Raw genomic sequence first — 16,275 nt, 5'->3', positions numbered from 1 at the left:
CGATGTTTATCGAATTTTCGCTTAGTCGTTCTGGGACTTTCGAGTTTTCAAGTTTTTAGGTTTTTAAGTTTTTAGGTTTTCAAGTTTTTAGATTTTCAAGTTTCTAGATTTTCAAGTTTCTAGGTTTTCAAGTTTTTAGGTTTTCAAGTTTTTAGGCTTTCAAGTTTTTAGGCTTTCAAGTTTTTAGGTTTTCAAGATTTTAGGTTTTCAAGTTTTTAGGTTTTCAAGTTTTTAGGTTTTTAAGCTTTTAGGTTTTCAAGTTTTTAGGTTTTCAAGATTTTAGGTTTTCAAGTTTTTAGGTTTTCAAGTTTTTAGGTTTTCAAGTTTTTAGGCTTTCAAGTTTTTAGGTTTTCAAGTTTTTAGGTTTTCAAGTTTTCAAGTTTTCAAATTTTCAAGTTTTTAGGTTTTCAAGTTTTTAGGCTTTCAAGTTTTTAGGTTTTCAAGTCTCTAGGCTTTCAAGTTTTTATGTTTTCAAGTTTTTAGGCTTTCAAGTTTTTAGGTTTTCAAGTTTTTAGGTTTTTAGGTTTTTAGGTTTTTAGGTTTTTAGGTTTTTAGGTTTTTAGGTTTTTAGGTTTTTAGGTTTTTAGGTTTTTAGGTTTTTAGGTTTTTAGGTTTTTAAGTTTTCAAGTTTGCAAATTTTTACATTTTCCAATTTTTTTACTTTAGGTACATTTACCCTAGAATTCAGAAAGTTGGTGATCTCTATATCCATAAACAACTATCTCCCTAGATCCCTATATCATTCAGATTTCCATATCCCTAGTCCCCAATATGTCTGCATTCCAATATCCCTAGACTCTAATCTCACTTGATCCCAATATTACTAGATCCAAAATTACTGATCCAAATATTATTGACCACAATATCTTCAGAGCTAAATATCACTAGATGCCAACATCCTCAGGTGCAAATATCTCTAAATCCATAAATCTCTACTAATAATAATTTCCATCACTGAAATAATAATTTTAACCCATCACTGAAATAATAATTTTGACTCATTACTGAAATAATAATTTTGTCCCATCCCTAAAATAAAAATTAAATAACAACTAAGCGTGAAATAATTAAAATTACCCTAACGTCTACCAGTAATAAAATAATTGTAACAAGCTTACGAACATGTAGCCATAAAACGAAAAACGTGTCCATGAACGTGCGATGAAGCTATTCGTCTCCATAATCGATCCCGTTACAATTAGAACGAGGAAATCGGTGAAAACTCACCGATTTTGTTTCGTAAGAGAGTAAAAGACTTTACCATTGAAATGCAAGCTTAGGCTACGTGCCGGAAGTCCGGCGTGTCGTGCCGCGACTGTCAACAAAATGGACGCGGTCCGATTTCGATCTCTATCGATTATCCTCGTATCACCACCCTCGTTCGAACAATCGCCGTACAACGGAGCCCCGGTTTACTCTCTGCTCGACAATACCGTATCTCTCCACGAAATCTGCTACGAATAATTTGCCCTGGCACATGGTTACTTATTTTTTTTACATACACCGTGTCACGGTGTTGTTACGCTGTTACCGTATCGGCTTTCGGCTATGTACGTGCTTTTCCCCGCGATTAATCGCCGTAGAAAGCCGGTTGGATTAATCGTATTCCTTGCAGGAAGTACCGGAGGAACATGCGTTTGATCTCGATCGATAAACTGTATCACTTGTTGCTGACTGGGTTAACCTTTGTGTTCCTTGATGATGTTTCTATCGGGGTCTGGGGAGAGTTATTGGATCTTTAAAATGGCGGGATTTAAATTTAAATAGAGTATCTACCATATTTTAATATAAAAATAAAGCAATAATGAACTATACATAAACTGAACATTTTACATATATAAAATTAAATTGAACTGAATGTAAAATGAAATTGATGTTCATATAAAATAAGTATTCAAGTAAAATGAAATTAATGTACATGCAAAAATTGAATTGATGTATATACAAAATAAAATTGATGTGAATGTAAAATAAAATAAATATTCAAGTAAAATGAAATTAATGTACTTGTAAAAATTAAATTGATGCATATGTACAACAAAATTGATGTAAATATAAAATGAAATAAATGTACAAATAAAGAAAATTAATATACAAGTAAAATAAAATTAATGTACATGTAAAAATTAAATTGATGCTCATGTAAAATTAAACTGAAGTGTATGTAAAATTAAACTGAAGTGTATGTAAAATTAAACTGAAGTGTATGTAAAATTAAACTGAAGTGTGTATAAAATTAAGTGGACGTGTATATAAAATTCAAGAATAAATTGTTAGTGGTCGTGAATAATATAATTTGAATATTTTGTTGCAGCAATGAGTCCAGCATTGGGAATGCATCCAGGAATGGCACCTCATCTGCAGCAGTTACAGGCTCACCTTTTGAGGAGCGCAGCTGCAGCAGCTCTTTTACCCCATGCTCACCCTTTACAACCCCCAGCACCACCACCTCCACCACCTCATCCTCATCCCCATGCTCATGGATTATCGCCACACTCGCAATTGTATCCAGGTGTACCACCTCACTCGACAGCCTCGACAGCTCTTGGACCCCATGGGGGTGGATTACCACCTAAAAGTGAGGTGAGTTAATTGCAACTGAGATTAGTATATTGAACAAGGATTTATATTGGTGGTAGATGATATTGAGAACAAGGTATTGAAGGAGGTAGATGCTATTAGAAATTCAGAGAAAAATAAAATTTGCAATAACATTGAAATAATTTGTTTTTAAATGAGTATTAATGGTTGTTCAAATTGTTAGATTAGGTTCTAATAATTATTTAAAAATAATTTGTCCTCAAATGATTGTTAATGATTGTTCACATTGATAGGTTAGATTCTAATAATTATTTTGAAATAATTTGTTTTCAAATGATTGTTAATGATTGTTCACATTGATAGGTTAGATTCTAATAATTATTTTGAAATAATTTGTTTCCAAATAATTGTTAATGGTTGTTCAGATAGTTAGATTAGGTTCTAATAATTATTTAAAAATAATTTATCTTCAAATAATTGTTAATGGTTGTTCAAATTGTTAGGTTAGGTTCTAATAATTATTATTAAATAATTTGTCTTAAAATGATTGTTAATGGTTGTTCAAATTATTAGCTTAGGTTCTAGTAATTATTTAAAAATAATTTATTTTCTTTTGACAAATAAAATTTGGAAGAATTTTGAGACAATCTTAATTTTTATCTCAGTGTAATTACTAACATATTATTACTAAGTATTACTCTTCTTTACTTTTCAAATTTTTAAATTTGATCCCCTTTACATATATCTATAATGCATAAATACAACACATCTTACGTTACACAGTTTTTAATATATATTGTATTATAATTAAAGAAAATTAGAATCTAATTAGTATTCCCCAGGCAATCGACTCGAATTATCAAAGATTTCAGTAATTAAGCAATTAAAAATACCATAAACAACCTCGCAGAGAAACCTTGCAAATCACCAGCCATAATTACTCACAGACCTATCATTAAATCAACAATTATGCAAACCTGTTATATTATCTCCTCCCTGTTTCACACGCGTATGCACAGATTGTAGGATCCCTGGACTGGAATATACTCAGTGTCCAAATATGGCGAATTCCCATATTTTTTATTATTTCAAGTTTTAAAATTCTCTATTTACACAAGGTTTAACCTTGAAGTTAATCATAAAATTTGACCATGAAACTAATCTACAAGTTTGACACTGAAGTTCATCAAAAAATTTGACATTGAAGTTCATCCAAAAGTTTGATGTTGAAATTAACACAACAATTTGATGCTGATGTTAACACACAAGCTTAATATTGAAGCTACCTTGCAAGTTTGATCTTAAAATTAACCTTGAAGTTTAAGCTTGAAATTAATCATAAAATTTGACCATGAAACTAATCTACAAGTTTGACACTGAAGTTCATCAAAAAATTTGACATTGAAGTTCATCCAGAAGTTTGACATTGAAATTAGCAGAAACGTTTGATGCTGAAGATAACCCACATGTCTAACATTGAAATAACCTCACAAATTCCCTGGGGAATTGATATTTGCTGTCGACTGTACTCAAGACAGGTGTGTATCGAATTGTTATTGGCAGCGAGGTAGCGACGTACGCTCGGTAGCCGTTGATCGATTCATCGAGAATAAATAATCGTTCCCGCAGCCTCTCACCTTTCCAGGCGTAGACTTCTCAGCTTCGTCCTCGCGACGCGGCACGCAACAGAAGAAGACCATCGAGGAGAAAGAGAAAAAGATTGGGTTACCCTCGCATGCTCCTCGGGTTACAAGCAATCTCGCGCACATTATTTCGCTGGATCCCACCCTCATCCCTTCGTTCGATCAACCTCTTTTATCTTCTTCTTCTTTCCGTTCCTTCCTCTTCGTTTCCTCTCCTCTTTCCTCTCGTTGCTTGCTTCGTTTCTCCTGCTCTGATTTATCTTCGCTCTTCGAGGCGTTTTCATTCTCTTTCCCGACGACACGACTCGCCGCGTGTCCGCACGCTGTAAACTTCCCCCGCACCGATTGCATCGGCTTTCTGCGTTTACACGCACCTTTCGTGATCGATGGATTTATGGATTTGCTAGATTAAAGGATTAGGGTGATCTTGATCTTAATGAGAGGTTAAGTGTAGGTGTGTTACGGTAGTTTTTTTGGAGATTTCTGGGTTGAATTTTAGGTGAAACTGTAGGGTTGACTTTAAGGTTGTGGGGTTGTTTTCAAGATTGAAATCGGGGGTTAATTTTAAGTTTATACTTCTAGGTGAGTTTCAGTGTCAAATTTTTGGATTCATTTCTATGTCAAACTTTCTGAGTTAATTTCAAGGTTGGACTTGTAGGTTAATTTCATGGTCAAATTTTATGATTCAAGCTTAACCTTCAAGGTTAACTCTAAGATCTAACTCGTGAGATAGCTTCAATATTAAACTTGTGTGTTAACATCAGCATCAAACAGTTGGGTTAATTTCAATATCAAACTTCTGGATCAACTTGACAGTCAAATACTATGAATAACTTCAAGGTCATATCTTTTTAGTGACCTTCTAGGTGAATTTTCAAGTGAACCACAAGGTGAACTTCAAGGTCATATCTCAAAGAAGTGTCTATATTTTATTTCATACTTCAAATCTGACCTAACTTAATCAAACATATACTTGTGAGGTAGCTTCAATATTAAACTTGTGTGTTAACATCAGCATCAAACTGTTGTGTTAATTTCAATATCAAACTTCTGGATCAACTTGACAGTCAAATATTATGAATAACTTCAAGGTCATATCTTTTTAGTGAACTTCTAGGTAAATTTTCAAGTGAACCACAAGATGAACTACAAGGTCATATCTCAAAGAAGTGTCTATTTTATTTTGTACTTCAAATCTGACCTAACTTAATCAAACATATAATTGTCTGTTTTAATAACAATCACATAAAGTTTCACTTAAAATAATTGTATACACGTGACACGTAAAGTTTCACTTAAAATAATTGTTCACATCTGACACACAAAGTTTCAATTAAAACACAGTAGCCACTACTGCAAGTTTCTAAAAACCTTGTCACATGAGTCCATACCCGCACCTTCATCAGCCTGCATGTAACTACCGTCAGTATGTAAATTCCCGTTCGCATTTACAAGGTGACGTTGCGTTTATTATGTAATAAATTTATCTCTCCGGCGAGTAAATCGAAAGAAGACTCTTTACAAACCATCCACGTGTTACTTGACACACGATCAAAGCGACAACAGCCACGCTGTCGAAAGCATCCAGAAAGTGTTAATAGTCACTATCTACCATCTCTATCTCCATTTTGTCCGTCTATTCTAGCTACCGGAAAGTGCTAAAAGTTTTCTCTTCCTATGTTTGCGCAATACATTTCCGAACGTCGAAGCAACTTTCATTCACGTATCCCTTCGTGTTCTCACTCGTTCTAGCACCGGATATATCGTTAAAACATTAGTGCCTGGAACCCTTCGGTTTTATTGTTCGTCGGATTAACACTTTCGGAATCCAATAATCCACGGTGTTATAAATATATTTTACGATTAGGCGAATTGCTCAATAATTCTGCGGAATGCCGTGTTGATGTGAAGTTCGAGAATGTCGGATGATTATGATTTTATATTTGTGCGAGGATGGAGATTTGATGATAACATGGTGATAACATGGTTTGGTGTTCCGATGTTTATGACTTGATGATTTACATTTGTATGTATGATGATGTGGAAGCTGTGAAATTTCTGAATTTTTATGTTCTTCAATTTTTTAGTTTGGAATTTATCGATTTGAATCGTCATGTTGCTAGATAATTGTCTTCAAGTTTATATAATTTGTGAATTGTTGAATTTCGGAATTCATAAATCTCCAAATTCCTTAATTTTAAAATGTCTTGGAACGAAATCTATAAATTTGAAAATTCCTAAAAACCCAAATTAGTTTCAAATTCTTAAGGGTTCAAATTTCTAAGAACCCAAGTTTGCAAACACAACAATTCTTAAAGCTCCAAGTAGCTAAATTCCTAAATCCTTAAATCTCCAAATTCTTAATTCCTCAGATGTACATATCTTCAAAACCATAAGTCTACAAATCTCCAAATACAAAAATTTCCAAATTCACAAATTCCCAAATCTCCAAATTCTTAAATCCTCAGATGTAAATATTTTCAAACCGCTAAGTCTCCAAATCTACAAATACAAAAACTTCCAAATTCACAAATTCCCAAATCTCAAAATTCTTAAATCATCAGATGTAAATATCTTCAAACCCCTAAGTCTCCAAATCTCCAAATACAAAAACTTCGAAATTCACAAATTCCCAAATCTCAAAATTCTTAAGTTCCCAAAGCCTTAAATCTCCAAATCTTCAAATCTCCAAATCCCTAAATCTCCAAATCTCTAAATCCGCAAATCCCTAGATCCCCAAATCCCTAGAACCCCAAATCCTTAGATCCCCAAATCCCTAGATCCCCAAATCCCTAGATCCCCAAATCCCTAGATCCCCAAATCCCTAGATCCCCAAATTCCCAAATTCCCAAATTCCCAAATTCCCAAATTCCCAAATTCCCAAATTCCTAAATTCTTAAATTTCTAAATTGCTAAATCCCTAAATCTCCAAATCCCCAAATCCCCAAATCCCTAAATCCTCAAAATTCTCCAAATTCTCCAAATTCTCCAAATTCCCCAAATCTCAGAAATTACTCAAATCTCCCAAATTTCCCAAATCTTCCAAATCTCCCAAATCTCTCAAATCCCTCAAATCTCCCAAATCTCCAAAACATCCCAAATCCCCCAAATCTCCCAAATCTTCCAAATCTTCCAAATCTTCCAAATCTTCCAAATCTTTTAAATCTTTCAAATCTTCCAAATCTTCCAAATCTCCCAAATCTCCAAATTTCCCAAAACTCCCGAAACCTTCCAAATCTCCCAAATCTCCAAATTTCCCAAAACTCCCAAATCTCCCAAATCCCCCAAATCCCCTAAATCTCCCTAACATCCCTAACTTCTCAGACACACAACTCTCTCCCTATTGAAACGTACGTCACCGCTAATCGTCTATTCGTGTAGAACGTATATAATCGCTCGTCAGAGCGAGCGAATTAAAACGTTAAGCGTCGAATCGCATTGCACGGCTGCTACCACCGCTCATAACGTAAAGCGGTAATTGCTTCGGTGTAAATTGAAGTTTGATGCAAGACTCGATCAATCTTTTTCGCCTGTGTTGCAAGAAACTGCCGCGAAAGTTGCAAGCTGTTATTTAATGACGATTATGAGTCGCGGCTTCAGACTCCGTGGAGAGTATGCATACTATGTCTGAACGGTTCGAGGGAAACCTCATCATTTATGTATTATTCACTCGGCGTATGCATTCATTATTTGTTATAGATATGTTAAATTCGTTTTACTCTTTTACAATTCAGTTAAACGGAATTGTATTAAAGAGCTAATGTTCAATGAATTTCTGCCTTTTAGAATTCACTGCGTTGTTAGGTGCGACTCGTACTGCAGTATGGAGGATAAAATGAATGTGTACCTCTTAGAATTCGCTGCATGTGGTCAGCTGAATTATATTAAAAAATCAAGTATTAATTGTTAAATTACTCTTTTACTGTACATTGTAAAATTATGGTAAACGTAACCTAAAAAGTGCACATGATAAATGAGTTTTAGTCTTTCAAGGTCTACTATGTTTATTCGAATGTAACTAAAGAATGAACTGTAAAGATGAAGTATATAAAGTGAACTGTAAAGACAAAGTTAATATAATAAATTGTAAAGATGAAGTGAATAAAGTGAACTGCAAAGAATGAAGTGAAAGAGGTTAATCGTTAAATGAATATTTTTAAAAATATTTATAAATTGTGTTGCAGAGCGCAGAATCATGTAGAAAGGCGTCAGAGTCGTCCACGAGGTCCGTGACCGCGGAAGCAGACACATCTTCAAGAAGAGCGTCCACCAAGGTAAAAAGAGAACCAGCTACAACAACAACGAATGCAGCAACGACAACAGCACCTCCGACTCATCCTCAAGGTCTCAGTCCCAGTGAAGACCTTCGAGACGAACCTGGTGACTTCATAGAGACAAATTGTCACTGGAGGGATTGTGGTCTCGAGTTCCCCACCCAGGTAACAGCTTCAGAATACTTTCAGGGTACTTGATTATTAAAAATGTTAAATAGATAATACAAACTGAGTTATTAATAGTACACTGAGTTCTTTATTGCAACTCTAGTGATTCTAGTTATTTTCTAGTAATTTGTCTTCTACCACCACCCTCATATTCTTCAAAATTGTTTATATGGAATGATTGTAGTCATTTTTTATATATTGTTAAAAATTGCATAGAGTAATTCTAGCAGCTCTCTTCACACTCTTCAACATTGTTTAAATAAAATTTTAATAGTTTATATTCTTTTAAATTGCACAGGATGACCTAGTGAAGCACATCAACAACGACCACATTCACGCGAACAAGAAAAGCTTCGTCTGTGGCTGGGAAGAGTGTTCCAGGGAAGAAAAACCGTTCAAGGCTCAATACATGTTGGTGGTTCATATGAGAAGGCATACCGGTGAAAAACCACATAAGTGTACCGTAAGTACCATCAGACTTTGAATGAAGATTAATTCTAAGACCAATTTATATGTTTTTATATTCTTGTTGCAGTTTGAGGGGTGCTTCAAGGCGTACTCGAGATTGGAGAACCTGAAGACTCATCTTAGGTCTCATACCGGCGAGAAACCGTATACTTGTGAATATCCTGGATGTAGCAAAGCCTTTAGCAATGCTAGCGACCGTGCTAAACATCAGAATAGGACCCATTCCAATGAAGTAAGTATTAAAATGTTATATGTTATTTGCTCTGTGGTGGACATGAAGATTGAGGAAGGAGGAGCTAGTTAGGGTACAATAAGATAGATGGGATTGACTCTTTAGGATGATAGTTTGAGTATACTGTAATTATGGATTTGAGATAGTTATGAAATAACAAGATGTCGGACTTAGTCTTCAAACTTCACAGTAGTCTTCAAACTTCATAGTAGATAACATTCATCGTCATCAGCATCATCATCAGATCCATAGCACCCACCTTGTCATCTTCAAGTTCACTAATCAATCCAGAAGTGTGACCAAAATCAAACATGGTCTAGAAGTCCCTACATGAATACACTTCTTTCTCCAGAAACCATACGTCTGCAAGGCACCCGGCTGCACAAAGAGGTACACGGACCCATCATCCCTGAGGAAGCACGTGAAGACCGTGCACGGAGCAGAGTTCTACGCCAACAAGAAGCACAAAGGAGGTGGAGGTGATGGCGGTGGAAGCGACGAGGCTGGTGCAGGAGGTCACAGTCCCAGCAGAAGTGAGGACCTCCATCCTAAGACACCCAGTCTGTCCAGTCCCAGTGTGAAGTCCGAAAGCGAAGCTAACAGTCCACCTATGATGCAACAACAAGGTAGTCCATTGGTGGGTGGCTGCAACGATGAGGTTGCTGGTGTTGGTGCACTGACTGGCGATGGTGTGGCACTGGCTGAGGAGCCTTGGAACGAGGAGCCGGATGACTTGGACATTGCTGATCTTCCAGTTGCTCTTCGTGCTATGGTAAGTTTGGTGTTAAAGTGTTTGACATGGAACCTTGAGAGAAAGTATTTTCATGTGTCTCAAGTTAGAGTTATGGTCTTCATGTCCTGATATAAAGATGAAACCTAGTTTATGCAAGGCTTTGATCTTTCAAAACCTTAAGTCCCACGATCCAAAGCTCTCTATTACCATCCTCAGAATTTAGCGACAGATATACCTACCATTTACAAACAGCCTAACCTCTAATCCCAATACCTAACTTCTAATCCTAATACCTAACCTATAATTTGGATCGAATTACAGGTCGGTGGAATGGAGTCGCAGCAGCAACAGCAGCCACCGCCTCCCGCGTCGAGGAACCGTCTGAAGAGCAGATTGAATGCCAAGGGCATGCCCAGTCTGCCCGTCAGCGTGTCCGGAATAAGAGGTACACGAGGCATGGGTCCCCAGGGCAACATCGGCGACCTGAACAGAAGGATCACGGACCTGAAGATGGAAGGAGGTGGACCCGCTCGTCAGACGAGTCTGTCCGATCTTCAGCTCAGGCTACAACCACTGAGCGAACCACGAAGAGACAGTAACAGCACTGTCAGCACCTATTACGGTAGCATGAAGTCCACGGACTTCGGCAGCAGACGGAGCAGTCAGGCTAGCGGTGTTAGCGCAGTTAGAATGGGTCCAGCTGGTCCTGGTAGCTTTTATGACCCCATCAGTCCGGGTACGTCTAGAAGGAGTAGTCAGATGAGTACCACTTCCGGGAGGATGAACCCGCCGAGTCACCTTCAGGGTCCTTACTCGACTAGTAACCTTGTGGTTCAGACGCAGAACATGTCTCTTCAGGTATGAAGTTTGATGTGGATTATAGTTTGGACATGTTGGATGGGTGTTTAATGTTGTGGATTGATTTAGGGTATTCAGGGTATGCCAGGAGACTGGAACGGTCCGACCGGACACTGCACTCAGCCTTCAGGTGATCGTCGCATGTCTGAACCCACCAGGGGTCATCAGGCTCAGAGGAACTCACCGCCTATGCCACCCAGGCCAAGGTCAGCCCAGCTACCTGAACACCACCCTAACCAGGAAGTCATTCTGGACGAAGTTGGAGAGGGCGAGATGGTGGAGAATAAGCTGGTCATTCCTGACGAGATGATGCAGTACTTGAACCAGGTATGTGTCTTGCAGTAACTCCTTAATTTGACAAGGGTCTTGGAACAGTCGATTAACGAGGTTGTTATTTCAGGTACAGGCGAGTGGAAATCAGGTTAACTATCGCAGCAGTCCTTTACCCATCTGCCAGTCCCCGATTTGCACCAACCCCTTGCACTACCAGCGTCAAATGCAGCCCACATGTAACTACAGTCAGTCGCACCAGCAAAACTGTTATCCTCAGCCGCAACCCACGCAACCACCTTGCACCAACTATCCAAACACTTCCCCGTCTCCTTACAACCAGTGTCCCTCCCGACCCGCTCAACCCAGCCCTCAATACTGCCCTCCACCTAGTTATCCATCTCAACCGAACGGTGGTCAGGTGCTGAGTCCAGCAGCAGGTCAAGTGATGTCACCAGGATCCCACTACGCACCCAGTCACATAAGCGATCAACCTCTGACCTCGCCAGCAGCCGGTGCTCTGGCTCCTCAACACGCTCCTCAGAACCTCCCTCAGAACTCTGCTCAACTAACCAGGAACTGCCCTCAGAACCACGTGCACCACGGCTACTACCCCAACTACGGTTGCCAGGGTCAAATGAACGCGAACTGCACCGGCAACCCTAGCGGCCAAGTGAACCACCACGCGAACCCCGCCTGCGCTCCGCCAAATCACGCTACCATGACCCCACAGCAGTGCGTGCAGATGCGATCAGCCACAAATTGCCCGCAATTATCGCCTCACTGCACCCAGCAGCCGATGCCTAATCAGCCCGCCATCAATCACCCTAATTCCCAGTGTGGTCAGGTGACTACTCAGTGCGCCAGGCCGATGGTGACACCCAACGGTCAGGTGCCTACCTTGCACACTGGTCAGCAGACCACCGTGACGAACCAGTGTGCCCAGATGTCACCTCACTGTTCGCAACTGAACCTGAACCAGGCCAAGCCGGTGGCTAACATGTCCGGCCTCCAGGGCTGCCAGCAGCAAGGTCCACAAGCCACTCCGTGTTTACAGATGGCCAACTGCGCACATCCAAACGGCAGCCACAGACAGGTCACCGAGAACAGCCTACCTAAGAGGACATCTCCTCAGCTGTGCACGGCGCAGCAGACCAACTGCAGGGTGCAGCTCCAGCAGACTTGTCCGCACAATTGTCAAGCCAGAAGCAATCCACCCAATCACCAATACAACTGCAACTGCCAGTGGGGTTACGGCGGGGAGCAATGCTATCACGACCAGTCCGGAACCACCCTGCCCGAGATACAGTGCCAGGATATCAGTCAATCCCAGCAGGGATCTCCCATTAAACCTCCTCAGGGTATGAGGCAAGACTCGTACAGGAGGACGCTCGAATACGTGCAACAGTGCAGAAACTGGTCGGGAAATGCTCAAACTCACGAGACTAACGTCTCCAGTTCTACTCACCCTTTATCGCTGCCTCAACCCCTGCCTTCGAGCGCCAATATGGTGGTCAATGATATGACCTCATCGCTGAGCTCCTTGCTAGAGGAGAATAGATACTTGCAAATGATACAGTGAATCGTATATAAATATTTTTTATCGTCATTTTTCTTCTTTGTTGGACCCTTGGAAAATTTGTTTCGTGGGGCTTTATGGTCGGTAATTGGTACAAAGTTTTTGGAATATTGTGGAGGGTGAAATTGCGAGTATTTGTAAATATAGTCTCGTTATATTGTGGGTTGTAGGAGGAGTGAGTTGGTGATATATTGGATGATTTTCATGGGGAATTGTGATGCGTGTGACGTGTAACGTTGCGATATACTGTGTGGTGATACTTAGTTGAAATGCGTAGGGATCTCTGTATTTGTATATGGAAATTTAGAAGTTGGCAGGTTTGAGAATTGGTAATTGGATGATTAGGAAATTGATAAATTAGAAATTTGGAAAATTGGAAATTTAGAAATTTGGAAAATTGGGAAATTGGAAACTTGAGAAATTGAGAAAATGGAAAATTGGGAAAATGGGAAATTGGGAAAGTGGAAAATTGGGAAATTGGAGAATTGGAAATTTGGGAAATTGAGAAAATGGAAAATTGGGAAAGTGGGAAATTGGGAAATTGGGAAATTGGGAAATTGAGAAATTGAGGAAATGGAAAATTGGGAAAGTGGAAAATTGGAAATTTGGAAAATTGGGAAATTGAGAAAATGGAAAATTGGGAAAGTGGGAAGTGGGAAGTGGGAAATTGGGAAATTGAGAAAATGGAAAATTGGAAAAGTGGGAAATTGAGAAAATGGAAAATTGGGAAAGTGGGAAATTGAGAAAGTGGAAAATTGAGAAAGTGGAAAATTGGAAACTTGGAAACTTGGAAACTTGGAAAATTGGAAAATTGGAAATTTAGGAAATTGGAAAATTTCAAAATTGAGATATTAAAAAATTACCAAACCAGAATCCAAAAATTTCTAAATTAAACTACAGATCCCTACGCAACCCCCACGCTCCAAACGGCAATATAACGAGAGTGTATTACAAAAACTATATAAAGAGACATAAAAATATATTTAGTATAAATTTAAAAATTACTGCGAATCTCATGCTCCAAAAAAGGGTTAATAATCGATAAAAGCGAACGATATACATATAAATATAAATATTTTCTATTGTAATTTTTACTCCGAACTGACAGGAGAGATCGAATTATCGATTAAAAAAAAAATGAGAGGGAGAGAGAGTTCTAGCGACTTAGACTTTTGTATTTTTTATATAAACCAGAGACGAAATGTATTTTCTATTGTATTGTACTTGTTAAGGGGGCCGAAAAGTAGCCATAAATTACTTAAATTAATTTAGTAGAATTGTTAAGATCGTGACCTCACGTGTGGATGATATTCTCGGTGATTAAACAACGATTACGATCGAAGTGATACGTATTACGAAACAGTTCAAAAGTGTCGTTAATATTGTTTAATATACATAATATTATAATATGATATTTGTACAAAAAATTCAGTGGAACATCGAGGTGCCTTATCGAACGAGCTATGCGCGCACAACGCGTGCACCAAATACATAATTTATTATATTTTTTTCGGAGGATTTATATTTAAGGACGTTATTGTCGAAATTTCGATGCGAAATTTACCTGTGAAGTCGATGTACGCTTATGCGATAAAAATAGTTTGAGAACATTGTTAAATTTTATAGGAATTTTTGCGTCAGACTGCAAAATAATTTTATACATTATGGTTGATTTTTGTTATATTGCCGACTAGGTTTACAGCTAATTGTAAATTTCTAAATTTAAAAATTTACAAATTCTAAGATTTCTAAATTCCAAGATTTTCAAATTTCAAGATTTCCAAATTCCAAGATTTCCAAATTCCAAGATTTCCAAATTCCAAAATTTCCAAATTCCAAGATTTCCAAATTCCAAGATTTCCAAATTCCAAGATTTCCAAATTCCAAGATTTCCAAATTCCAAAACTTCCAAATTCCAAAATTTCCAAATTCCAAGATTTCCAAATTCCAAGATTTCCAAATTCCAAGATTTCCAAATTCCAAGATTTTCAAATTCTTAAATTTCCAAATTCCAAGACTTCCAAATTCCAAAATTTCCAAATTCCAAGATTTCCAAATTCCAAGACTTCCAAATTCCGAGATTTCCAAATTCCAAAATTTCCAAATTCCAAAATTTCCAAATTCCAAAATTTCCAAATTCCAAAATTTCCAAATTCCAAGATTTCCAAATTCCAAAATTTCCAAATTTCAAGATTTCCAAATTCCAAGATTTCCAAATTCCAAAACTTCCAAATTCCAAAATTTCCAAATTCCAAGATTTCCAAATTCCAAGACTTCCAAATTCCAAAGTTTCCAAATTCCAAAATTTCCAAATTCCAAAACTTCCAAATTCCAAAGTTTCCGAATTCCAAAGTTTCCAAATTCCAAAATTTCCAAATTCCAAAACTTCCAAATTCCAAAGTTTCCGAATTCCAAAATTTCCAAATTCCACCCTAAATCTCCCAAACCCAAAATTCCCCATATTCCAAAGTACCCTAATAAATACCCTAAGTAAAATACCCTAAGTGACCTACCCTGAAACATGACATCAGAAAAATGGCAATATAACAAGAGTCCCCCATATCCCCCCGTATTTCCATACGAGTCCTTGCAAAACGTGCCAACGTTCCCTCGTGTCATAGTGTAAGCTTTCCTAGCGTAAACGACGAATGGTGTACGACGTGCACTGTGATACGAACCTTGTCCACACACGACCGAAAAGGTACCGTCATCAGTTATTGCTACGAATGAGATTAATCGACGTGAACGATAAGGTAGAAGTCCGACTAGAGTATAAAGTCTGTAGATAAATCGTAAGATAAGATCATCGATCAGGAATGAAAGGTGTGCACGAGAAAAATTTAGACAATCATTTCTGCGCGAGTGTGTGAGTGTGTGTCTGAGTGTCTTTCATAACGGAATCATTGTAAAGAGACCTAAAGTAGTTTACGAGCGTCATTTTTATGTAGCTTCGGTTTGACCGGAATCCATTTTGTAAACCTTGTCCGGAGTGCCTTTTCGAACAAATCAAACTTGGCGTACCTAGAGCTATCTTCTTTTTTCTTTCTTTGTTACGAGAACGATTTTGTACGAATTTTATTCATGGAGCCTTGTGAATATTATACATATCCATGGTATATAGTTTAGCGATTCGAGCTCATGTACGCGGAGGAGACTTTTACACCCTGAGAATTGTTAATTATTTGAAAATAAATCATATCGATCCCATCAATTATGTGGTTCTTTTACTACCCTTAATTGTATAATTTCAAGTAAAATATTTGATGTATAATTTCAAGTAAAATATTTTATGTATAACTTCAAGTAAAACATTTGATGTATAACTTAAAGTTAAATATTCTATGTATAATTTCAAGTGAAATATTTGATGTATAGCTTCAAGTAAAATATTTGATGTATAGTTTTAAATAAAATATTTGATGTATAGTTTCAAGTAAAATATTTGATGTACAGCTTCGAATAAAATATTTGATGTATAATTTCAAGTAAGATATTTGATGTATAACTTC

General features: G+C 37.6%; 1 protein-coding gene across 2 annotated transcripts in view; it reads left to right on the top strand.

The window, feature by feature from the left end:
- Positions 1–15,977, top strand: part of ci (transcriptional activator cubitus interruptus) — a 177,489-nt gene extending 161,512 nt beyond the window's left edge. Inside the window, exons 5-12 of one of the 2 annotated variants that reach the window (XM_012284571.2) lie at positions 2,315–2,583; positions 8,369–8,623; positions 8,925–9,089; positions 9,162–9,326; positions 9,679–10,098; positions 10,381–10,917; positions 10,996–11,244; positions 11,318–15,977. In XM_012284571.2, the coding sequence (XP_012139961.2) occupies positions 2,315–2,583; positions 8,369–8,623; positions 8,925–9,089; positions 9,162–9,326; positions 9,679–10,098; positions 10,381–10,917; positions 10,996–11,244; positions 11,318–12,769 (3,512 nt within the window). In that variant the 3' untranslated portion in view covers positions 12,770–15,977. Of the gene's footprint in view, positions 1–2,314; positions 2,584–8,368; positions 8,624–8,924; positions 9,090–9,161; positions 9,327–9,678; positions 10,099–10,380; positions 10,918–10,986; positions 11,245–11,317 lie in introns of both variants that reach the window. The other variant, XM_076534041.1, reaches the window with a different exon arrangement.
- The last annotated feature ends 298 nt before the right edge of the window (positions 15,978–16,275 follow it).

This window comes from Megachile rotundata, chromosome 7 (genome assembly GCF_050947335.1).
Source record: "Megachile rotundata isolate GNS110a chromosome 7, iyMegRotu1, whole genome shotgun sequence".
Classification (NCBI taxonomy): Eukaryota; Metazoa; Arthropoda; class Insecta; order Hymenoptera; family Megachilidae; genus Megachile; species Megachile rotundata.
This window is presented reverse-complemented; position numbering and strand designations above follow the sequence as displayed.